The sequence below is a fragment of the Oncorhynchus nerka genome, linkage group LG14, assembly GCF_034236695.1.
Source record: "Oncorhynchus nerka isolate Pitt River linkage group LG14, Oner_Uvic_2.0, whole genome shotgun sequence".
Lineage (NCBI taxonomy): Eukaryota > Metazoa > Chordata > Actinopteri > Salmoniformes > Salmonidae > Oncorhynchus > Oncorhynchus nerka.
This window is the reverse complement of record NC_088409.1, coordinates 30,140,911-30,165,857: the sequence shown is the minus strand read 5'-3', so window position 1 is coordinate 30,165,857 and position 24,947 is coordinate 30,140,911. Positions and strand designations below refer to the sequence as shown.

At 42.2% G+C, this 24,947-nt stretch overlaps 1 protein-coding gene across 2 annotated transcripts in view; it reads right to left on the bottom strand.

Moving 5' to 3' along the window:
• Window positions 1-23,901, bottom strand: part of LOC115140843 (intermediate conductance calcium-activated potassium channel protein 4-like) — a 40,159-nt gene extending 16,258 nt beyond the window's left edge. Inside the window, exons 1-5 of one of the 2 annotated variants that reach the window (XM_065027950.1) lie at window positions 23,240-23,901; window positions 17,563-17,658; window positions 11,920-12,383; window positions 10,096-10,231; window positions 1,368-1,478 (exon numbers count right to left, since the gene is read on the bottom strand). In XM_065027950.1, coding sequence (XP_064884022.1) covers window positions 1,368-1,478; window positions 10,096-10,231; window positions 11,920-12,383; window positions 17,563-17,658; window positions 23,240-23,521 — 1,089 coding nt within the window. In that variant the 5' untranslated portion in view covers window positions 23,522-23,901. The remainder of the gene's footprint in view (window positions 1-1,367; window positions 1,479-10,095; window positions 10,232-11,919; window positions 12,384-17,562; window positions 17,659-23,239) is intronic. The other variant, XM_029679259.2, reaches the window with a different exon arrangement.
• Window positions 23,902-24,947: the final 1,046 nt, after the last annotated feature.

Below are 24,947 nucleotides of genomic sequence, written 5' to 3'. Positions count from 1 at the left end.
GGGTTGTTATTAGGGGCCGTCAGGGGCCGTGCCCAGATGTCTTTCCTTATTCTTCCTGTCAACGTAAATCAGGGCAATGACGAACAGCTCCGCAGGGACACACACACACACACCAAACAACTATAAACAGACGTAAGGATGCACCCAGTGAGAGGATGTGTTCAGTGCCAGGGAGGAAGCAGTTACATCCTCAGCAGACCTATAACCTCACATCCTCACACTGACAACACACTGCAGCCTGTAGCCAGGTGTAGCCTACACCCTACACTGCCAACCTAGCGCTCAGCTAATGCTCAATCAGGTCAGTGGATTTCAAAGAATCCTGCCATACACTACTTACATATTAGAGAATGATGGATATTGGGAAATGGATATGGAAATCAGGCTAGCATCTTCCGTTGTGCTCGTTTATTTTCAGGTTGTTGATTTTCCTTCCCGGCGGTAAGCAAGCAGATGGATCCTGTCTGAGGCTTCAACATGAAGTAACCCCTCAACAACATACACTCGCTCACTGTGTCCTCAGTTACGGCAGTGAGTATATACACATACACAACACACACATCATCTTATCCAGTTTCCTGTCGGTACGAGCACCCCGTCCTGGACTGACACAAGTCCCTTTCCTGACAGGGACACTATTGTTTCCTCTTTTTGACGCCTTTTTGAGGCTATTAAGAGATTGGCGGGCCCCAACTCACAAGCCCCCCCCCCCCCCCAGTCCTTTTCCCACACTATCCTGTCCTCTGGAATGCCCTATTTAAGGAAACAAATTATATTATAAAAAGAACCAAAATCATATGCAGAAAATATCTCTGCATCCACCCAGGAGGCCTCATCTGTTGTGTCAAGGGTTTTGTTTTTCTTGTGAGACCGAGGGAAGCTTTGAAGGGAGCTGGCTGCTCCCGGTTATCAATGCAGGACAGTGGTTTGTATCTTCACAGTATGTTTTTCTTGTGAGACCGAGGGAAGCTTTGAAGGGAGCTGGCTGCTTCCGGTTATCAATGCAGGACAGTGGTTTGGATCTTCACAGTATGTTTTTCTTGTGAGACCGAGGGAAGCTTTGAAGGGAGCTGGCTGCTTCCGGTTATCAATGCAGGACAGTGGTTTGGATCTTCACAGTATGTTTTTCTTATCATTCAGTTATTGGAAATATGGGGATAAATGACTCCTTGAACTAAGAGACACCCACAACATGTTTGTTCATTATTGTCATTATAGAGCCAGGTATTTCTACTGACCCTGTGACCACCTGACCAGGAAAAACTCCCAACCCTTGTAAAGGTTAGAATTAGGGCCCAGAGTTTTCCTGACTAGTTGGACACATGGGATAAGGAAAAACTCTGGTGCAGTCGTTCTCCTCGTCTCACCCGTTTGGAGATCTGGATGTCCATCATGAAGAAGTGCACGTGTTTCTCTCCTTTGTTCAGCGCCAGCTTCTTGGTCATGACGGCCACCAGCATGGCGGTACAGGCCACACCCTGAGGACAGACATACAGACAGCCGTCACCATGATTACCACCACTGTTGTTTGTCATCCTCCTCGTGTCCCTTTGTGACCCGTAAGAGCGGGAGTCAGAGTCGGAATTCACAAAATGATCATGTCAACATTCAAAATTAGCCCTATAGCTTCAGGTCTGCTTGGCTAACATCAAGATAGACACCGCAATTCCTTTTCAAGAGGTTATTAAATAGTTGTGACTTGCTATAACTACAAATATGGTGGGCCTATTGTGCCTATTTCGCCAAATAATACACTGAATTGACCTTATGTTTATGTGAGAGTGAAATTGTTAATCATATGCCACTGTGCCACTGATATAGTAGTATGGTTTACTCTGAGAATAGCATTGTGCTATTGCTGGATAGGGAACAACTAAATGCTGACGAATGCTCAGGAACCGCACAGGGTGAATCAGAGTGACTTGGCACTAAAAGTGACTATATTTCAGTGTGGTACAATAGTCTCAACACACTAATTCTTACTTTGAAATCTTAGACTACACTTCTAACCTATGGGGGAGACATAACATACAGTTGAAGTCGGAGGTTTACATAAGCCTTAGACAAATACAATTAAACTCAGTTTTTCACAATTCCTGACATTTAATCCATGTAAAAATTCACTATCTTAGGTCAGTTGTGATCACCACTTTCTTTTAAGAATTAGAAATGTTATTTAATTATTTATTTCAGCTTTTATTTCTTTCATCACATTCCCAGTAGGTCAGAAGTTTACATACACACAATTAGTATTTGGTAGCATTGCCTTTAAATTGTTTAACTTGGGTGAAATGTTTCGGGTAGCCTTCCACAAGCTTCCCACAATAGGTGAATTTTGGCCCATTCCTCCTGACAGAGCTGGTGTAACTGAGTCAGGTTTTTAGGCCTCCTTGCTCGCACACGCTTTTTCAGTTCTGACCACAAATTTTCTATTGGATTGAGGTCACGACTTTGTGATGGCCACTCCAATACTTTGACTTTGTTGTCCTTAAGCTATTTTGCCACAACTTTGGAAGTATGCTTGGGGTCAATGTCCATTTGAAAGACCCATTTGCGACCAAGCTTTAACTTCCTGACTAATGTCTTGAGATGTTGCTTCAATATATCCACATCATTTTCAATTCCTCATGATGCCATCTATTTTGTGAAGTGCACCAGTCCCTCCTGCAGCAAAGCACCCCCACAACATGATGCTGCTACCCCTGTGCTTCACGGTTGGGATGGTGTTCTTCAACTTGCAAGCGTCCCCCTTTTTCCTCCAAAACATAACGATGGTCATTATGGCCAAACAGTTCTATTTTTGTTTCATCAGACCAGAGGACATTTCCAAAAAGTACGATCTTTGTCCCCATGTGCAGTTGCAAACCGTAGTCTGGCTTTTTTATGGCGGTTTTGGAGCAGTGGCTTCTTCCTTGCTGAGTGGCCTTTCAGGTTATGTCGATATAGGACTCATTTTACTGTGGATATAGATACTTTTGTACCCGTTTCCTCCAGCATCTTCACAAGGTCCTTTGCTGTTGTTCTGGGATTGATTTGCACTTTTCGCACCAAAGTACGTTCGTCTCTAGGAGACGGAACACATCTCCTTCCTGAGCGATATGACGGCTGCATGGTCCCATGGTGTTTATACTTGCGTACTATTGTTTGTACAGATGAACGTGGTACCTTCAGGCGTTTGGAAATTGCTCCTAAGGACGAACAACACTTGTGGAAGTCTACAAGTTTTGGTTGGCTGATTTCTTTTAATTTTCCCATGATGTTAAGCAAAGGGAGTTTGAAGGTAGGCCTTGAAATATATCCACAGGTACACCTCCAATTGACTCAAATGATGTCAATTAGCCTATCAGAAGCTTCTAAAGCCATGACATCATTTTCTGTAATTTTCCAAGCTGTTTAAAGGCACAGTCAACTTAGTGTATGTAAACTTCTGACCCATTGGAATTGTGATACTGTGAATTATAAGTGACATAATCTGTCTGTAAACAATTGTTGGAAAAATGACTTGTGTCATGCACAATGTCGATGTCCTAACCAACTTGCCAAAACTATAGATTGTTAACAAGAAATTTGTGGAGTGCTTGAAAAACTAGTTTTAATGACTCCAACCTAAGTGTATGTAAACTTCCGACTTCAACTGTAGTTAATTTACCATTGAGTGCAATTTTCTATCAATATGTACTGTAATTGCACAAAGCTCACAGTTGTACCAATGTGTATCTACCTACACTGTAATTGCATTGTACCTGCCAGTGTAATTACTGTGAAAATACAGTATATGATTTTAGAGACATAGTGTAATAATATAATTTAAAGATTAGACTGGTTTGAAAATGAAAACTGATTTTTACCTGTTTTCCTTCCCTTGTTTGCATTAGTAAAAGAGAGAGAGAGAGATAAAAGTCTGATAAAGAAGAACAATCATATTAGCATGCACGCATAGGCTCACAATGAAACACAGGTTACAGTCTGGACACAGAGATAATGCTAAGAGTCATTCAGATGGATGAATCACAAATCCTGCACTAGTCCCCTGTCCTCTCCTAAGAGCTTCCTAACATCAACCAACCCACTCACTGGTACTGGGAGGGACATGGGCATGACTAGAACCAAAGATTCCGTGTGAATCTGTCCGAGTGTAATCTGGGAATTTTGAGAGACACAACATCCTTCCCAGGGATCCATTCACACCCCACTGATAGGATGTGTGGTGAGCACGCTGCTCTGCTCACCTCCCCAACACAGCTGGGGCACTACCAGAGAGGCAGGCTAGCCCAGGATAGATGTGTTGAGCCTAGGGGTCCTTGACAGCCGAGCACTACAGGTGTGAGTACTGCTTCACTCATTGTCCTAGAGAGCTGCCCTGTTGGGAGTAGGAACATTTTTTCTTCCAAGTCATGGGCACAGGTTGGCACGCCCTCCTGTTCCAGTGGTGCCAAAGGCTATAAACTACCTAAAAATGGAAATGGTGGAAAGTTTCCCCTTAAAAAAAGGGGAAAGCTTATATAAACAAGGGGAGAGGGAGAGAAAGAGGAGTGAAGAATAATTTTCCACTGTGTCAGGGAGGAGTCTCAGCCTGGCTCGCGCCCCTCTGTCGGTCTTGTGACTCTCCGTCGCTTATCTGTTCGGATCGGAAACGGGCAGAGCTGAGGTGAGGAAGAGAGCCAAGTCCTTACAGCCCAACAAGCAGAAAACACCAAGATACCTCCCTCCCTCTCCCTCTCTCCCTGTACTAGTCACATGGCCCTAAACCCTTCGAAGTGCAAGAACACACACACACACACACACACACACACACACACACACACACACACACACACACACACACACACACACACACACACACACACACACACACACACACACACACACACACACACACACACACACAGATTATTGATTGAACTCAGACAAAACTAAAACTTTATTGTGCATGTGCAACAACTCCATGACCCCACACATGACTCAAATTGACAGACAAAATAAATTGAAAAAATCAGACAAAATAAACAAAATTTCAGACAAAATAAATATTTCTTGAAAACATTGTTTACTAATGGGGAATACAGTCAGAGGCTATAAAGGTGCTGCAGATGACAGTCCCCCCAGTTCTCTCTTTGCTGAAGCCATGACTGCACGTTTCAGTGCCCAACAGGTCGTAGATCAGATTTTTTCAGATGTCCAGGAGGAACAAGAGAACAATGATTTAGAAGAGGAGGAGGTATCTGAAGAAGAAGATGAGGAAGAATACAACCCAGAGCACGATGCATCATCTTCAGATGAAGAAGAAATCCCCTAAGCTGAGAGACATTTTTGTCAAAGAACAGCAAAATAACATGGTCCTTGTCACCATATGACAACCAGGGCAGGATGGCAGCACAAAATGTCATAAGGTTGACCACAGGGCCCACAAGACATGCAGTTTCTCATGCCCAGGACATCTCCTCGACATTCTACATGTTCATCACACCAGCCATCGAAAAAAATCATCCTAGAGATGACAAATTTGGAGTGATGAGATTGACCTGTGTTCCTACATAGGGCTGATAATCTCAGCGGGTGTGTATAGATCCTGAGGCGAGGCTACATGAAGTCTCTTGGCAGAGAGTGGAAAGGCGATTTTCCGTGCCATAATGCCACTGAAAGTCTTTCACACTTTCTCAAGAATGCTACGATTTGATAACCATGAGTCAAGACCTGCAAGACGTGTGAGAGACAAACTGGTGGCCAAAAGAGAGGTCTTTGAGAAGTGGGTGGAGCGTCTGCCATACCTCTACAACCCTGGGCCAGTGGATGAGTAACACCGAAGTAACAGTGGATGAGCAACTGATTCCATTCAGAGGTAAACTTGTATTTTCATATCTGTGATGTAAGTGATTTTCACTGTTCATGTTATTATGTATTGCTGTAATATCATTGATGTATGTGATTGTTTTATGTGACACTGATACTAATTACTGATCGTAATCTCTTTTGACAAAAGGTCGCTGACCTTTCCGGCAGTATATGCCCAGCAAGCCAGCAAAGTATGGCATCAAGATATGGGTGGCCTGTGACGCACAATCCAGCTACCCTTGGGAGATGCAAGTCTACACAGAGAAGCCGACCAGTGGAGGTTCGGAGAAGAACCAGGAGATGCGGTTGATGTGACAGATGGACTGAGGGGGCACAATCTCAAGTGTGACAATTTCTTCACCTCTTATGAACTCAGCCAGCAGCTCCTGAAGAGGAAGATCACTATGGTTGGCATAGTTAGAAAGAACAAGACTGAGCTCCCCCTGCACTCCTCACCACCAGGGGGAGAGAGGCCTTCTCATAAAAGTTTGCCTTCAACCCCACCACCACTCTAGTTTCTTACCTCCCAAAGAGGAACAAGAATGTGGTCTTCCTGAGCATACTGCACAAAACGGCTGAGATCAGTGATAGTGAGGACAGGAAGCCAGCCATCATCCTGGACTACAACCACAACAAAGGAGGCGTGGACAACCTGGACAAGGCGATTAGAACTTACAGCTGCAGGAGGATGACTGCCCGCTGGCCCCTGGTCATCTTCCATAACATCATTGATGTGTCCTCATACAATGCCTTCGTGATATGGAACAAAATCAACCCTACCTGGATGCCTGATAAGCGGAACAAGAGGAGGGTGTTCCTGGAGCAGCAAGGAAAGGCACTTGTAACACCACACATTCAAAGAAGGGAACGCTTCCCCTGCACAGCAGCCTCTGCAGTGCTTGTGAAAGCTGTTCAGGGGGCTGAATCTTGTCCTGATCCACCTGAGGCTGCAGCTGGGGCAGTCAAGAGGAGGAGATGCCAATTCTGCCCCCAAAGAAGCACAAATACTATGTGCTGCACATGTGAGAAATACATCCGCAAAGTCCATACACACACACACTTGCATACTGTCCTACATGTGCTAACTAGAGTTGATTGATTTATGTACTTCACGTTTTTGTTTTGTATTTGTTATTTTATTCTTATTTATTGTTGTTGTTTATACACCTCATGGGTGGGGGCAATGGTTCAAAAAATGGGAGAAGACTAGTATTTTGTAGTTGAATTCATCATTGTACAGTATACACAAATATATCACTATGTTGCCAAAAAAATGTCAAGGCTGTTATTGTTTCCCTTCAGTAAAATGCATTCAAACTACTTTCTGCACATCTGCTACTTTCTTAGGCTTTACAAGTGCTATCTCTTGCAAAACAAATAGTTTACACCTATGCAGTACCTTTAGCAATAATAATAATAATAATAATAACAAACCTCTACTTTAATAAAGAAAACCATTATGACAGGTGTGTTGTAATAAAATGTGTGGTGTCCACTGATTAAATGCAGTCTTTCTGCATTGTGAAGAGAGAAAACCCCGATATTTACAAAGTTTGTGATGAATGACAGGTTGTTTCTTCATGCAAAATAGATTTGGGATTTAAAATTCAATTAAGCTGCTTTATTTTAGGGGTAATTTGTCACTCTTAGGACAAGTGGAGTATACAAACAAATCAAAACATATTATATTATTCAAAGTAGCCAGCCTTTGCCTTGATGACAGCTTTGCACACTCTTGGCATTCTCTCAACCAGCTTAATGAGATAGTCACATGGAATGCATTTCAATTAACAGGTGTGCCTTAACAGGGGTGGTATACAGAAGATAGCCCTATTTGGTAAAAGACCAAGAACAGCTCAAATAAGCAAAGAGAAATGAGAGTCCATCATTACTTTAAGACATGAAGGTCAGTCAATGCGGAACATTTTAAGAACTTTGAAAGTTTCTTCAAGTGCAGTAGCAAAAACCATCAAGCACTATGATGATACTGGCCCTCATGAGGACCGATATGCCATCCCATCTGCTTAGTAGTACTATCATTTATTTTTCACCAGGACAACAATGACCCAAAACACACATCCAGGCTGTGTAAGGGCTATTTGACCATGAAGGAAAGTGATAGAGTGCTTCATCATATGACCTGGCCTCCACAATCACCCGAACTCAACCCAATTGAGATGGTTTGGGATGAGTTGGACCACAGATTTAAGGAAAAACCGCCAACAAGTGCTCAGCATATGTGGGAACTCCTTCAAGACTGTTGGAAAAGCAATCCAGCTGAAGCTGGTTGAGAGAATGCCAAACGTGTGCAAACTTGTCATCAAGGCAAAGGGTAGCTACTTTGAAGAATCTCAAATATAACATTTATTTAGATTTGTTTTAACACTTTTTTGGTTAGTACATGATTCCATGTGTTATTTCATAGTTTGGATGTATTCACTATTATTCTACAATGCAGAAAATAGTACAAATAAAGAAACCCTGGAATGAGTAGGTGTGTCCAAACTTGACTGGTACTGTAGAAAATAGTAAGAATAAATAGAAATATTCTTCCATTGTAAAAACATATCAACTCTTTGTACTCAGCATCAACCTACTTAATTGAGATATTGGCCTATATTCTTACTGGTGAGGGTCCATTGTTTTGTGAACAATGGCAGTTGAATATGACAATATATCATATTGAAACTCCTTTGTTCTTTTCTATGACAGAAGAAGATCTGAAGTGTATTATTTAATGTCATTTCCATGGCACCAAGACTGCTTGACCATAAGAGTCGCAGCACTTTCACAAATGTCAAATATGCTTACAGGGTTTCAAATGAGCATTTTTTCTACTGCGTGTACCTTTCTTACCAGTGGGTGTAACCAAAGTGTTTGAGTCACAGACATAACAATACATGAGTCAATGACCACACTGCTTTCGTCGTTGGACAAGAGAAAGGTCATATGTTATCATGTAGAGCACATTGGGGCTGCATTCTGTAAGAAACGTGTTATGAAAATAAAGTTCAATATTATCAGTGCCTGTACTCTTTGAGTTCACCCATAAAACCAGTAAACTCACTGTAACCTTTCACATCTCCCCCTCCCCTCTGCTCAGTGCCAAGACATCTACTCCAATGTGTGTGTGTGTGTGTGTGTGTGTGTGTGTGTGTGTGTGTGTGTGTGTGTGTGTGTGTGTGTGTGTGTGTGTGTGTGTGTGTGTGTGTGTGTGTGTGTGTGTGTGTGTGTGTGTGTGTGTGTGTGTGTGTGTCACTTCTCTGACCCATTACTCAACACCCCTTATCTCAGAGGTGTGTGAACAACCAAGACATTGTCGGGTATTCTTCCCTGAACATGTCATATACAAGCTGATAGTGGGGAAACCAATCATAAAAATACTATTACAGTGGTACAGTAGTGTTAAATTCATTTTCAAAATAGAATAGAAAAGCTTCAATATGAAAACTACAGCTACTGTACTTTAAGACATCATAGCATGCACTGGCAACACACAGGGGAAACATGCTGACATTGTAAGAATGCCATAATGGAAAATAATATAGAAAGAGGCCAAGACAAGAGAGATCGATGGGAGTAGCGACAGGCAAACAATGAGTCAGCAGCAACAGTACTGTACATGGCGTTCTCTCTGCGTGTACCCAGCAACTAACCGCCAGCATCGAAGTCAATATCGGGACTGGGTGGCACCAAGCACCACTGTATTTCTACTGTAAGTAAGTCACTTTCTGCAGCCACTTCAACGTAATGGGTACTTACACAACAACCAACTCAAGAGCACTGACTAGTGTTTCAATTTCCCTCTATTCTTCTTCATTTGATCACCCTGTTGCAAAAGAACTTTCCTGAAATGCAGTTTATTTGAGGTTTAAAAAGGCTTCTGAAGTTTGTCATTTCCACCTTGAAATTTCAGACATGATTTTCCCTTACAAAAAATGTATCAACCCCTACAAAAATATCCATTAACTAAAATCCATTTCGTAATTCACATTTCCTGTTGCTGCAGGATTATTGCCCTGCTGTAGCAAACTGGCTCAAATTTTGATCATACATCTGTACACCTGCAGAGACATGAAGCCATGTGCAGTACATGTATATTATTTAGCCTGTCTACTTTACAGTAATGTTCTGCTTTAAAAAGCCATTGTAACCTTTAAGATACAAGCTTTATCATGCTTTGACACTCAGGCTAGAAACTTTATTTTCCCTATCTCTCCATTATCCCCTCCCCATATAGTTACCATGACTCCATATAGTTACCATGACTCCGGTGAAGAGGCACACCACTTTTCCACAGCTGGTTTTGGGGGACACGTCCCCGTATCCCACTGTGAGGAAGGTGATGGCAATGAGCCAGAGAGCCGTGTCCATACGACCAGTCTGCTCCTGTGTCTGCCTGTAGAGGGCCACACACCCTGGGGTCACTCACTACATACACAGATACATATGTCTTACATGAAGATATTCATAGATTTGATCGATATTATATAGACATTACATTACTAACAAGATCAGACCAATAGGTAAGACAAAAACATAGATATATTAAGTTGGCAAATCTGATTGTCAAGAACTCCAGTCATTTTATTGTGTAACTATTTTTTCTATTTTTAAAACTTTTGTTTATTTAGTAAATATTTTCTTGACTCTATTTCCTTAAAACTGCATTGTTGGTTAAGGGCTTGCAAGGAAGGATTTCACGGTAAGGTTGTATTCGACGCAGGTGACAAATAACATTTGCTTCAATTTGTTTTGAGATTTAGAATCTTTATGGGCATCCAAAGATCAAAGTGTTGTAGTTACAGTTAGACTGTGATCATCTGTTTATCCGTCAGTGGCTGTGGGGTCAAGGAAGGACCTATTTCAATTCCAGAAAAGAGAAAATGGAAGTTGAATTGTCTGGACAGATGGTATAATTGACTCAAAAATGTATGACTTTTGTAAGTTGTTGTTTTCTCAGAATCTATTTCAAAACCATTCCAATTCAGTGTTCATCTTAAGTCTTTTATTGCCTACAGGGAAGTTATAACGCATTATACCTGTCGGGTGTTACTCAGAAGTCTTACAATCTGTCAATCATCAGATCGTATAACCAAAATGTCCGTTTGTTTAACATGCAGCTTGATTAACTAACACGTTTGATTTTCTCTATGTAACTGAGATGTAAGAATCCCATCCCATTGTAGGTTCAGCCTTAACAAATGACCTCACGTTGGCCACAAGCAGACTTCAGAGGCCTAGGACGGTATGTGTTGGCTCGCAATGAAGAGTAATTTTTCGGAGTAACTCAACAGAAAACGATCAACTTTGAATCTGTTATTAGACATCCTTTCTGAATGGGAACTCAAATTGACCATCAATATTTGAGGTAGAGTGAGCAATTGATTGCCCAGTCTGTTTGTAATAAACTGTGTAGGGATGTGTGTGTACATGTGCGTGTTTCTGTGCTGGCAGTAGTAATGTGTAAACTCACTGTAACCTTTCACATCTCCCCCTCTGCTCAGTGCCAAGACATCTACTCCAATGTGTGTGTGTGTGTGTGTGTGTGTGTGTGTGTGTGTGTGTGTGTGTGTGTGTGTGTGTGTGTGTGTGTGTGTGTGTGTGTGTGTGTGTGTGTGTGTGTGTGTGTGTGTGTGTGTGTGTGTGTGTCACTTCTCTGACCCATTACTCAACACCCCTTATCTCAGAGGTGTGTGAACAACCAAGACATTGTCAGGTATTCTTCCCTGAACATGTCATATACAAGCTGATAGTGGGGAAAACAATCATAAAAATACTATTATAGTGGTACAGTAGTGTTAAATTCATTTTCAGAATAGAATAGAAAAGCTTCAATATGAAAACTACAGCTACTGCATCCCATTGTAGTAACTACTGGCAGTAGTAATGTGTTATATTTAGATTTTTAGCAAACTATTTTCATCTCTCACAGTGTGTCCTCTTTTTCTGTTCTGTCTATCACACAGACGTCTGTCTGTGCCTGTGTATCTCAAACAGGAGATTGTGTGCGAGTCATGCAGTGTGTGTGTGCATGTGAGTGTGAGCATGAGTGTGTGCCTGCGTGTGTGCGCCCCTCCACCCTACCTCTCACAAAGTGTGAGCATCCAGGAAGCGATGAGCCAAAACAAGAAGATGAACACCATCAGAGTGCGCGCCGGGTACTTGTTCATCAGCACCTTGAGCACGAAGCGGAACGTGAAGTTGATGTTGTTGAGCGAGCCGATACTCCTATAGGAGGCACTGAGCAGCACCTTGCTGTGCAGTAGGATCGTCCTGTGGACCAGGTACAGCCTGAGGAACATCAGCGCCGATAGTAGCAGCTCTGTGTCCAACAGTGCCTCCCCGTGGCGGGAGGACACACACAGCGGTGCCGAGTTGGAGGAGTTGACCTCTACCCCCTCCCTGGCGATGGGCGCAGGGACACCCACCTCCCAGTAGGTGCCCACGGGATGGATGACACAGACCAGCAGCTCCAGGGAGATGCCCAGCACCCTGCGGCTTGTCATGGCGATGCGCCAGTCCACCTGGTTGTGGTCAATGATGAAGAGCTGGAGAAAAAGTGAGCGGTCGGAACAGGGGCGACAGGGGAGATAGAAGGGGATGAGGGCGATTGGAAGAGCCAGAGGGAGAAGGAGAGTTAGAGGGAGAGAGGGGGAAAGAGAGTGAAAGATAAATAAAAAAGAGAAAGAGAGAGAGAAATTGCAAGAGTGAAAGGGATTGAGTGGGAGAGAGAGAGAGAAGTAGGAAAAGAAGGATGTCAATGGAAAATTGATCATTTGATTTTGAAGCATTAAGTAAATGCTGATGATTAACTAAATGTGGGAATAGGAAGAACAGCAACGACAGAAACATGATGCCAAGGCAAACAAAGTCCCACCCAAGCAGATACGGAGGCAGTGAAAGTCAAGATTGTGGGGGTTGTAGGCGACACAAGCCCTCTCTGACTCACAAGTCTCTTAGATTCTAAATATAATCCTGTCTGATCCTAGTCTGACATGACACAACTCCAAGAAATCACTTTATTATATCACTAAAGAAAATGAAAACCAAATCCCGCGCTGGCCAAAACCTCCAATTCCTGTTGTTTTGAGGTTTCTTCGTAACTCTTGATATTTGAAACTGCCGTAAGCATATTAGAACACTCAGTTCGTAGTCTTGTTGCCCTTGACTGACTTTCCCATTGTCCAATCACCACCCAGTTCCTGCAGCAGAGGGGGAACTTCAGTCACACTCTTCCCCTTGATATTGCCACACCGTTCCCTTGATATTGTCACACCCTTGCCTTGATATTGCCACACCCTTCCCTAATTATTGCCACACCCTTCCCTTGATATTGTCACACCCTTCCCTTGATATTGTCACACCCTTCCCTTGATATTGCCACACCCTTCCCTTGATATTGTCACACCCTTCCCTTGATATTGCCACACCGTTCCCTTGATATTGTCACACCCTTCCCTTGATATTGCCACACCCTTCCCTTGATATTGCCACACCTTCCCTTGATATTGCCACACCTTCCCTTAAAATTGTCTCACCTGAAGCTTGTTGGTGTAAGTTAATTTCCTTACCTTTCACCTGTGTTTATAGAAATTCAACTGTACCTCCATCTCCTGTGTTCTTGTAGACCAACCTCAAAATACAGTCCTTGACCAACCAACCCTAACCAGTTTTTATATCCTTCGGGCCTGATCGGGCTATCGTGGTGGAAAGGACAACAATGGAGTACAGATTCCCAGCTGACTGAGGGCTCATCGTCAGATAGAGAATGAGGGAGATACACATCAAATCAGGTGGATGGAAACGAAGAAACCATCCATCCCAGTCGAACTCCAAGCCTCATTTCAGAAATGGATTGGTCCAAAACTCTACAATTACCTATTCATATGAGCTCAAGCCTAAACTCCAGTTCCTTGTGCTCTACCTTCATCCCCAGCATCAACTGCATTACTCTTTCAGTCTACAACTCCATCTCCACTGCAGTACCCTTTTAGATTCCACCTCCATTTCCACTGCATTACCCTTTCAGACTACAACTCCATCTCCACTGCATTACCCTTTCAGTGGCCATCAAATCAATACCTCCACCAGTGGCCATCGAATCAACACATCCACTAATGGCTATCGAGTCAACACCTCCGCCAGTGGCCATTGAGTCAACACCACTAATGGCCATTGAGTCAACAACACCACCAGTGGCCATCGAGTCAACACCACCAGTGGCCATCGAGTCAACACCTCCACCTGTGGCCATCAAATCAACATCTCCACCAGTGGCAATTGAGTCAACACCTCCACCTGTGGCCATCGAGTCAACGCCTCCATTTGCCATCATTTAATTTTAGCGAATCACACGACTGCAAGGCGTGGCTCTGTGCTTGTGATGTGCTAGTGTATAGGGGAGGGTTAGGGGGAAGTTGTGGGAGATTATTGGTTGGTAGATTAAGACAATTAAGCCATTGCCTATACGCCGGGAGTTTCTTTTTATTGGCTAACGCGTTGGTCCACCATACTCTTCGCTTATTTGGGCAGAAGTGTTTGGACATTTGATTAATCTGTGGCTAATCCGTGTGGCATTCTGACAAACATTACAGTTCATTTCAGTTCTTTGTTGGTACAAGTTCTTTTCCTTGTCTTTTATCTTTGGAAACGTTTATAGAAATTCAACTGTACCTCCATCTCATGTGTTCTCATAGACACACCACCTGGGTAGCCCACACCCAAACCACCAGCAAGCCAACGTAAAAATACTGTCAATGGTGTGCGTACTGGAAGCGGAGTCAGTTGTAGGAGAGCAGAGAGTTGTGAACAGGCGAACACTTTATTTAGGCAGGAGAAACCAACAGAAGGACGCCACTGCGTCGCAACCGCCATCAAATATGCCAAAGTGCAAAAATGCACAAACAATCACAATAATAATGTACAAACATACCTCGTGAATAATATATATCACGGAAAACGCACACCAGAAACAGCGCGACAAAAATGACACGTAAACGCGAAACAATCACACACAAAGACATGAGGGGAAACATAGGAATAAATACATGCAGTGTGATTGGGGAATGAAAACCAGATGTGCAGGAAACAAGAAAAAACTAATGGTTAAATGAAAAATGGAGTGTCGATGGCTAGAAAGCCGGTGACGACGACCTCCGAACAAGGAGAGGAGCCGACTTCGGCGGAAGTCGTGACAAATACAGTCTATTACCAACCAATCTTAACCCTACATTTTTACAATTAGAAAGTCTTGTTCTTATTTGTACATTGTTGTTATACAGTATTTACCGGTAAGCAAATACAATTGCCTTGAACGTATTGGAGATTTACAAAGAATTATACATTTTCAATTCCTGTGTGTAAACACTACGCACCTGTGAGCCTTATTAAAAGTATATCACACACAGCAGAATGAAAAGAGACAAATGCAAATGATCTGCCACCAATGAAGAGGGCTCTTTATATGTAACTGAAAGGGGAGGGAGTAAGTGCTACTCATACTGGAATTTATCCAAGCCAGAAGCTGGGCCTGTCACTCTACAAGCAGGGCCATCGGAACCCAATGGGAATGGGAGCTGGTAAGAGGCTTAGGGTTGGAGATCATGTAGAGACAGGTGATGATATTGACAGCCCATACCCATGGGAACGTGTGTTTAGATACTCACTAGCGCCTGGGGACCCCAGCCACATATCGCTCTCTCCGCCTGCACACCGTCCTGAACGATGCTCACATGATGATTAAGAGGGGTATGTCCATTTTCCTCTTCCTATTTTTTCTTTCTATGCTTCATTTCTCTGATAATGTCCTTCTCTTTTCTGTGTTTTTTTGAGAGTGAGAAAGGTTAACGCTAGGTTGTGCTGCCCGGCATGTTTTGTTTTCAGCCTAAATTGGGCTGCCCAATACACAGCCCAAAAACGATAACCTCCACCCATGCTTGAAACCTCACCTCCCTTATCTCCCCACAGCACTTGCGCAGAGCACCCCCTCCTCTCAGATAGGCCTACACATGGATGTCAACCTAACAGGCGTTTAAAGACCGGGCAGTGTGCCCTGAAAAACCTTCTGGCTGCCTACCCTTTTGTCTAAAAACGTAATCATATACTACTATATATTGAATTTCAGTGTCTTCACCAAAGTCCTGGCACCTAGTGCATTGACAAGGTATTACAGAGCAAGGATGAAAATAAGACGACCACAGAGAACTGTACAAATCTCCGTGGATTCGAGTTTCATCAGGGGGAACGTGCATGTGAGTGTGTGTAAGCCACCGCATGGTTATTTACTAAGAAATCCTGCTGACAGTATGTGTGTGTACTCAAGATATCATCAAGTTGCATCAGAGTTTTTCGTCACCAATCGATGAACGAACCAACGGCTGAATTTTGGTAGGACCGCCACACAATTTGAGCAATTCACTTCCAGATCAAGTATCAAAACAAAAAACACCTTGCCACCCTGCCACCATAGGCAAGACCAAAAAATACAGCCCCCCACAAAACTAGAATAGTCCCAGTAAGCAAAATGACATTTAAAATACATATTTTCCAGATGTTGAAGTTAGGTTTAATCTAAGTTCTGAATGCAAGGTGAAAAGGTATTTTCCATATGTTTAAAATACACATTTTCCAGGACGTTGAAATCAGGTTCATTTTCGGTTCTGAATGAAAGTTGAAAAAAATAATTTACCAAAACCAATGTCCGTGGATGATGAAATCAAGGCCGGTCCGGAACTGCACCAAAAAATGCTACTTGCACGGCCGGCCCGCTCATTAGGCAGGACTACTGCACCAAAAAAAGATGTCCACAAGGCTAATCAATTTGGCTATTTAAGCTCTGAATATCAGCTACCCAACCTCATCAGGAGCTCGAGCCGATTTGCAATGTGTTTACACAGCAGGAAATGCAGAAGTATTTTATTTTTTGCTATGATCAGCTTGTCAAAAAATGACTGATACAAACTTGAAACCACTGATCATGACAATGGGGTGAAACTCCTGGACAACAGTTATGATTGGTCCGTTCCATATTGTCCATTTAACTTTGACCTGTCTTGTTTTTAGGATATGTTGTTTGTTAACATGACAGCGCATTTTTTATTTGATTGAGCGCCATTTAGGTTAGGCTATTTAATGGGAGAAACCTGCATGATGTAAAATGTGTCTGTCTCTTTACATTATCATACATTTTATCTCTAGCCTGTAGGCTACAGCAAAGGTCATACTCTTTTTACCGTAACCTATATCTGCTACATGATTTCTGTTAGATTTTTGACCAAATGTTGGTGGAGCGCTGCAGCGATGTGTCTCTCCAACAGCACCCTGGAGAGGCACGCTGGGAATAGACAAGCAAGATGTTTCGCATCTCTGCCTTTGACAAAGTGAGCACTGCTTATCAAAGGGAGGCATCATCCCTCACCTAAAAAGCCCATATGCCACTGATTGAGAGAAATTGTAATTGTTTTTAGGCAGAATTATGTGAGGTTTTATGTGTTGTTGTTGGAGGTGTGTCTTAGTCAGTTTAGCTCAGAAAATGCCGCCCTCGTCAATCATTAGGCAGGATCAGTCCCGTGCAAGTAGCATTCATAAAGGAGAGAAGCACCTTTAACAGTATGTGATTTAATGTAAGCCCTTTCTTCAACTCCTCCGTCCAAAGAGTAACTAACACAGTTCCCTCCAGGGCTGCACAGTCAGTAATGGGGTCAGAGGTCAGAGAGAACATACACTCACCCTGATGTCCTTATAATGGAAGGCTACGATGAGAATCAGAAGACACCCAGTGGACATGCTGATGGAGCAGTTGATGATAAAGGCATAGCGGGAGCCCTGGGGAGGAAGAGGAGGACAGACAAGATAAAGACATTAAAGGGAGGTTTAAAGTTATTCCAACAGTGCTTCTGTTTTCGATTATTTTCCATTTAGCGTTTTCCAGTAGCAGTGTGTTAGTGTTAGTGGAATGCTTTGACCTTCAGCCTCCGCTGGACACACACACTGACAACTTTATAATGTGTGAGATACACATGCATTTGATAAAGTCGGCCTATTGACCTGGTAATGGACCACCAGGTCGCGCAACCAAATAAGATGAGTGTAGACCTACAAAGCTCTTAGCTGATGCATTAAAACGATCTTTATAAACTAGCAGAGCCGGCCCTAGCCACTAAGCGACATAAGCGAACGCTTAGGGCCCCGCTCCTGCTAGGGTGCCCCCGACCCCCAAAAAGTATTGTTTTTTTGTTTAGTGGTTATTTTAGAAACTCAGTCAGGGTCTCAACTTACTGTTGAGAGCTAGAATAGTAGAATACACAAGGTGCAATTTCTACATTTGGTTGTGCATAAGTAGTTTTTGTAGTTCTTGTTATGTCATTCACTGAGACTCACTCAATTAGCACATCACCTAACTTTTTGCATATTGGTCTAGCCAGCTATATAAACTAGTAATCGTGTAATCATGGTTGAATTACCCAGGGGCCCTGATTTCGAGGGGGCTCCCATTGATTTTGTTATTCGCTCTCACTCAGATATCATATTAACATGGCATAAGTCAGTGAAAAAAATGCAAACATTTATCTCCTCCCTATAGCAAAATGAGTACAATTGCATGAAATCTGTTTTAAAATGGCTAAATCTTCTTTCCACCCCATGGCAAAATGAGTAGGATTGCATGAAATGAGTTATAAAATTGCTAAATATTCTCTCCGCCCTATGACGAAATGCCACTTAGGGCCCCAAAAAGGCTAGGGCCGGCTCTGTAAGCCAGTTACTAACCAAGTGCGAGGTGACATGCTATCCAAGGGGCCTAAATCAGTTTATCAACTTTATCAAAACCTAAAGATCATGGTATATTTAGTTAGATGAAAGAAAAAGAAACAGGATTTGGCTTCTGTAGCTATGAGCATAGCCGCTGTAAGTGGGGGTGCTGAGGGTGTTGCAGCACCCCCTGAAAAATCAGAATAAAAAATAAAATATGAATACAAATAAAAAATAAAATTTGAAAACTTAAAAACATATTTTCACAAAAGTAGTGTACTGGGCCTTTACTACTATTAGCGGACCGATATTGACATCTGTAGCAATGGGCATACATTTTTTTTCAGTATCTCCACTTTGGGGGAAAAAAGGTAGTTGTATGATTGACAACAGTATCTTGTTGGATTCAATAGTTGCAATTGTAAGAGTTGTGGCCTTGTCTTTTTCTCTGCGATTGTCATTCTAATAGAATCCAGGAAGAACAATACCCTGTCATCAAACATTTCCATCACCATGAAGAAAAACAATGTGCAATACAGTAATTTAGTACATACAGACATCAAGTGGTTTATGATGATGTGATGTGATGATGGTGCTTTGTTGGTAGAACATAGCGCTTGTAACGCTTGGGTTGAGTTCAATTCCCACAGGAGACCAGTACGAAAATGTATGCACTCACTACTGTAAATTGCTCTGGTTAACATCGTCTACTGAAATGTAAAATTAATTAATAGGCCGTTTCAATTTACACATAGAAATAAGTTGCATTTGCAGAGTATTTCAAGAAACTGGAAAACATATATCAACAAGTATTTTTATATTCCACAAGTACAATATTATCAGATGAACTGTTTTGTACAGATAATTATCAGACTAAAGTTACAAATGCTGGTAAACACTCAAATACAAATAGATTTAGTTTAAATATTTTCACAAAAGTAGTGCACTGGGCCTTTACTAGTCCTGTATTAGCAGACCTTCAGCGCGGGCATGCTACTTCCCGCGAATTATGCAATGATATGTCAACCCATCTGATAAGTAGGCTATGAGTGTCTTCATAATTGACTCTGTGAATAACTATCACTTGACTTCACTGTACTTGAAACGATCGTCTCGACAATAGGCTAAGTGATAAAAGGTGTGCTGTTTATTGCGATGACGTCCACGCAGGCAACTGATGTAACCTCGATGAAAGTTTTAACGGGGAGTTAATTTAATGATGGGTGGTTGGAGTTTACAGTCTAAAAGATATAATTGCAATTTTCAGACAACGTTAGGGAAACTTCAACGCAGAAAGGTGGTGTGACGTGCGTTGGCAACGTTGATTGTTTTCCACAATTTCACTTGTAGCATCTGCATCATGTCTAATTTTATCCCAAGCCTAATTGGACTCCATTATTAGACCTCTATCACATGGAGACCACAGCACGTTGCTTGCTTCCAGTGTCTAAATTTGTTTTGTAATATTTTCCCTTTGGAAACCGAGTAATTTCAAGCCTTTTTGAAAGGACCTAATTTGTAGTAACTGTAACACTGGTTGTTTATCCAGGCCTTGGACATACAGAAAGGCCACCCAAGACCAATGCAGGCCAGAATCCATCCCAACAGCCTTTAGACAGACGCTGAGAGTAGATTATGTGAGTAGAGCCAGAAACATTCATCATAATTCTGAATTAATTATTAAAATAAAGAAAACCCTGCTGTTGATCACTTTTGATAAGGTCTAGTTGATTTGCAACAATATCCTTGGTGTGCTGTGTTCCGTGACAATGGCACACCCAAACAGCTGTTAGGCCGGTCGTTTGTTTTGTTTTTACAGTCCCAACATGATGATGTTGTATTTGCTTTACTATAGAAACGCATCCTCTTGGCACACAGTCAAACCTGACGCCATATAACTCGGGAAAACACCGAGCAGATTAGCGGATGTAACTAACTAGATGGTCACACTCCAAGATGCCTTTCTGCCTTATCAGTCTGGCATGCTGACCCAAAGACCTTGACAATCAGCCCAGCCTCAGCCCAGCCCCCCTTCTCCAGGAGAGGTGAAACTCTTGCATTATTCAAACAGTCTCTAATGAAACACAAATGATGTGGAAAGATCCAAAATGACCGTGGGCAACCTGAGAAACACTAGCTGTGAAGGGAAACAAATGTGGAAAAAGTACCACAAATAGCACATTTTCCTCATCCTGCATAACCTGGTTTCCAAGGGAAAGTATCCTTAAATACACTGTCATGCAGAGAGGGTATACCAGGCATCTGAGCATCCAGTTATCTCACTCATTATGCATTTACAAAAATACTAGTTTGGCAAACTCAATTGGTTTTCAAAATCAAGATAATGTTTAGGGGAAAATGCATGGAAATGCCTGCCTGGGTAATTGCCAGATTCATCAGCATATGGAGCTGTTTGCAACATCAACTTCCTCCAGGCCCAGGCTTACACTGCGTGTCAGCCTAGTTAGCAATCAATATTTGATCAATCATGACAATCATATTAATCAAACAAACAGATTGGATCTCCTTTCCCTGAAATCAGCCTGATTTAAACAGCCTGCCTGCTGCACTCAGCAGTTTTCACTTCATTTGCCTTGGGATCATTACATGGAGGATTTAGGTCAGCTGGACATGGGCTATAGCTTGCTCATCTAGCTGTAATTACCTCTAAGTATAGGGACCTCAGATTGGATCTCCTTTCACTGAATGACCAGGCAGGTATAACCAGCCTGAATGATTGTTTCACTCTATTGTTTTTGCCTCACTTGATAAGAGAAAGTGAATTGAAAAAATGGTGAGTGGAGTGGTCAGGCTGGTTACACCAGGGTAGGAAACACCTACCTTATAGTGTTAAGGTGGTCTGACATTTGGTTGCATCATGGGTGAGTTGCTGAGTGTCTCTTTTCTACTTATGGATCTGGCACGTATATTCTAGAACTTCAGTGGGACGGAGTTAAAAACTGCTTGATTGTGTGGACTGGTGTTGTTATCCACCCTAATCTGTATGTTGATGTGAAGAGACGGCAGTACCAAGCTGAGGTTCTGGAAATGGGCTCATAATCAGAAGGTCACCGGGTTCAAATCCCAGGTGTGGGTTATGCTATTGTTCTGTGATGCCAAGTCATGCTTGTTTAACGGGTCTGTTAATCAAGGAAATGGTTAAGACAACAATTAGACACGCCGTTCCGTTCTCTTCCTATGAATGGACTGGATATAGTATTTCTGTACATAGATTAATTCAAGGCCTTTGTGGTAGAGCTACAGGGCACATGTAGGTTGATAATAGCATTCATGATCTTTATGTTGTATCAACAGCACCTGTTTTCTGTCCGTCTGACTGACCACATCATGTCAAATCACTTAAAGATTTTGGCAATGAGACCCTTTATACTTCCCCAGAGCATGCTAGCAGTTACCCACAGACTTCCAGTCATTGCGCTACTGCTAGTTAGCATTGGCTCGTGAAACTACATCCAACTTCCTTCATACTAGACACAGAGACATAAAAATGGCATCCAAAAGTTCATCTGACTGTGGGGAAGTAGATAACGGGCCTCATTGCCAAAATCCCAAAGTATCTCTTTAACATGTTAATTATCCATGCAGAGGTTGATATTCATTCTCCACAAAAGGGGGGTGACATTCCCTCATAAAAAAAAAGCACAAATAGTGGTCAGTAGGTCTGTGACCTATTCTTAGACAGACACTCTTTCTTGAGCAGCCTAGTCAGAGTACTAGGGGTATACACAGGATATCTGGTTCCTTGAGATAGGCATCTGATAGGCATACTATTCAATGCATTTCTGTGGTGGCCTGGCCAGCAGTAGGTCAGTTGATTCCTGCAGGTTTCAGTTGTATTACATGCTGCTGTTGAGGCCTGCGTTGCTGGTCATTTTATCACTGGTCAGGTGGGGACAAGGTATTGAACCCTAAAGAGGTCTGTAGAGCACCAAACCAACATGGTCCCTGTGCCATCTCTGTGGTGTCAAACAGGTGTAGTTAACGATTAGGTATAGAATCCATCTCATTTATTTTACTCATTACAAGGACAACCTTGGTGTTCTCACCACTAGCCTAATCAACAGTAATTTGCTAATCATGATGGTATTTGCTGTTCTAAGGGAATCATATATTGTGAGCTTTCCAAATACAATGCACCACTGACTTTACTCTCGCTCTCTCTGGCACGTGGCAATGACAGGTCAACAGGTGTCTTAGACTAAATCACTTTTTTTGCACATGATAACTTGTCTCTTCATTAATCAAAATATGTGAGCTGAGAAATGATTAATCTGTTAAATATCCACAATGGCCTGTGCAAAGTGGCAATAGTGGCATATGTATGACACCTGTCTTTGATCCACTGAATGGTATCTTTCTGAGGGAAGCCTTGTACTTCAAGTTCACTGTCTGATCTTATCATTTTTAAATAGAAACAGCTCTTTCAGTTCCTCTTGAGTGTTCACACTCAACTTGAGTGTTGCAAGACTATTGTGTAGGTCCACTTTATTTCACTGAAACTGAAAACCAACAGCAAACAACTTTAATAGCCAGGGATTTGTTATCCTTTCCTTGATAAGTTAGTTAGCATGATTATATTTTAACAGTCTTGTTGAAAGTGAATTTTACGGAATGTGACTTGACCAAAATGACTTACTGGTTGGTAAATCAACGGGCACAGCTCCGCGTGCAGTATCATGAGCAGTGTCCCAAGCAGCGCGGTGCCCAGAGCCCAAGCGCACAGACGCTTTTTGTCCTCCAATAAAACCTTTCTATCTCGCAATCTATAAAGATTGCCCCCCTCGATTTGAGGCATACGCTTCCCAGAGTGGGACAGCGGTACAGATATCTCAGTCATGTCACCGCCGTTTCTGTTGATCACTCCATCGCAATTGTCAACTTTGGAGTTGAGGTGCAAATTGCGGGTTGTCATCTCCATGTCGCGTTGGCGTCGGCTGTGTCCGCTCTCCGTGTTTTCGTCCTCTGATGCCTCGTCCTCTCCCTGTCCAGCCTCCCCTCCGTCCGTGCTCTTCCCCGGATTGCGGGAAGGTATACCACGATGGGCCAACTGTGTCCCAGGTCCTCCTCCTCCTCCTCTCTGTGGCTCATGAAAATAGCGGAATAAGGACTGTAAAATTAACTGTACGCGCTCACCTGAACACGAATAGCGAACACCTCCACTAGCGGCATGGGATAAGCGCACCAATGATAGTAGAATGTTGCGCTGTTCTTATTTGCAAGGGTTATGAGGTGAGAGGGCGCCATAAAAAGTATATATCTTTCTCTCTTTCTCTCTCTCTCTCTCTCTCTCTCTCTCTCTCTCTCTCTCTCTCTCTCTCTCTCCCTCTCTCTCTCTGTGTGTATGTGTGTGTGTGTGCGCGGTGGTGGAAAAAGTACCCAATTGGCGTACTTGAGTAAAAATATAGATACCTTGATAGAAAGTTACTCAAGTAAGTGAGTCACCCAGTAAAATACTACTTGAGTAAAAGTCTAAAAGTATTTGGTTCTAAATATACTTAAGTATCAAAAGTAAATGTAATTGCTAAAATATAATTAAGTATCAAAAGTAAAAGAAGTACTTCTTCTTTTAAGCAAAGCAGATGGCACCATTTTCTTGTTTTTAAAATATATGGATAGCCAGGGACACAGTCCAACACTCAGACATAATTGACAAAATATGCATTTGTGTTTAGTGAGTCTGCCAGATCAGAGGCAGTAGGGATTTTCCTGTCCTGCTAAGAATTCAAAATGTAACGAGTACTTTTGGGTGTCAGGTAAAATGTATGGAGTAAAAGTACATTTTTTTTTTATAAGTAAAAGTTGTAAAAAAGGTAAATAGTAAAGTACAGATACTACATAAGTAGTACTTTAAAGTATTTTTACTTAAGTACTTTACACCACTGTGTGTGTGTGTGTGGCTCGTCTCGCATATGTAGGCTAGCCTACTCATTGGATAATTATAGAGGTTGGTAATTGCATAAGATACAGGATGTAAGGGTTTTATGACAGGATGATCAAATATGATCATTTCAGATGGTGAGGGTCAATCACCAATTCAGTTGGATAACTATTTTAGCGTGTCGCTCTCTTTTACATCCCATTTTGATGGGCTTTTCACTGATGTGTCCCATTTAATTACAATACTGATAAAAACATATATTTAAACAAATCCAGCAATCCCTGTCAAAACAAATTGGTTTAACAATACCACAATACTGTGTGCTCCCAAAATGCTATTCTATAGCCTTCTAGAATGAATTAATACATTTTGGCATCATCAATTGCAAATAAGCTATCACATAGGCCACCAATAACAAGCACATTATAGACTAGTACTGTTGTTATTTACCTGTGTATTGACATGG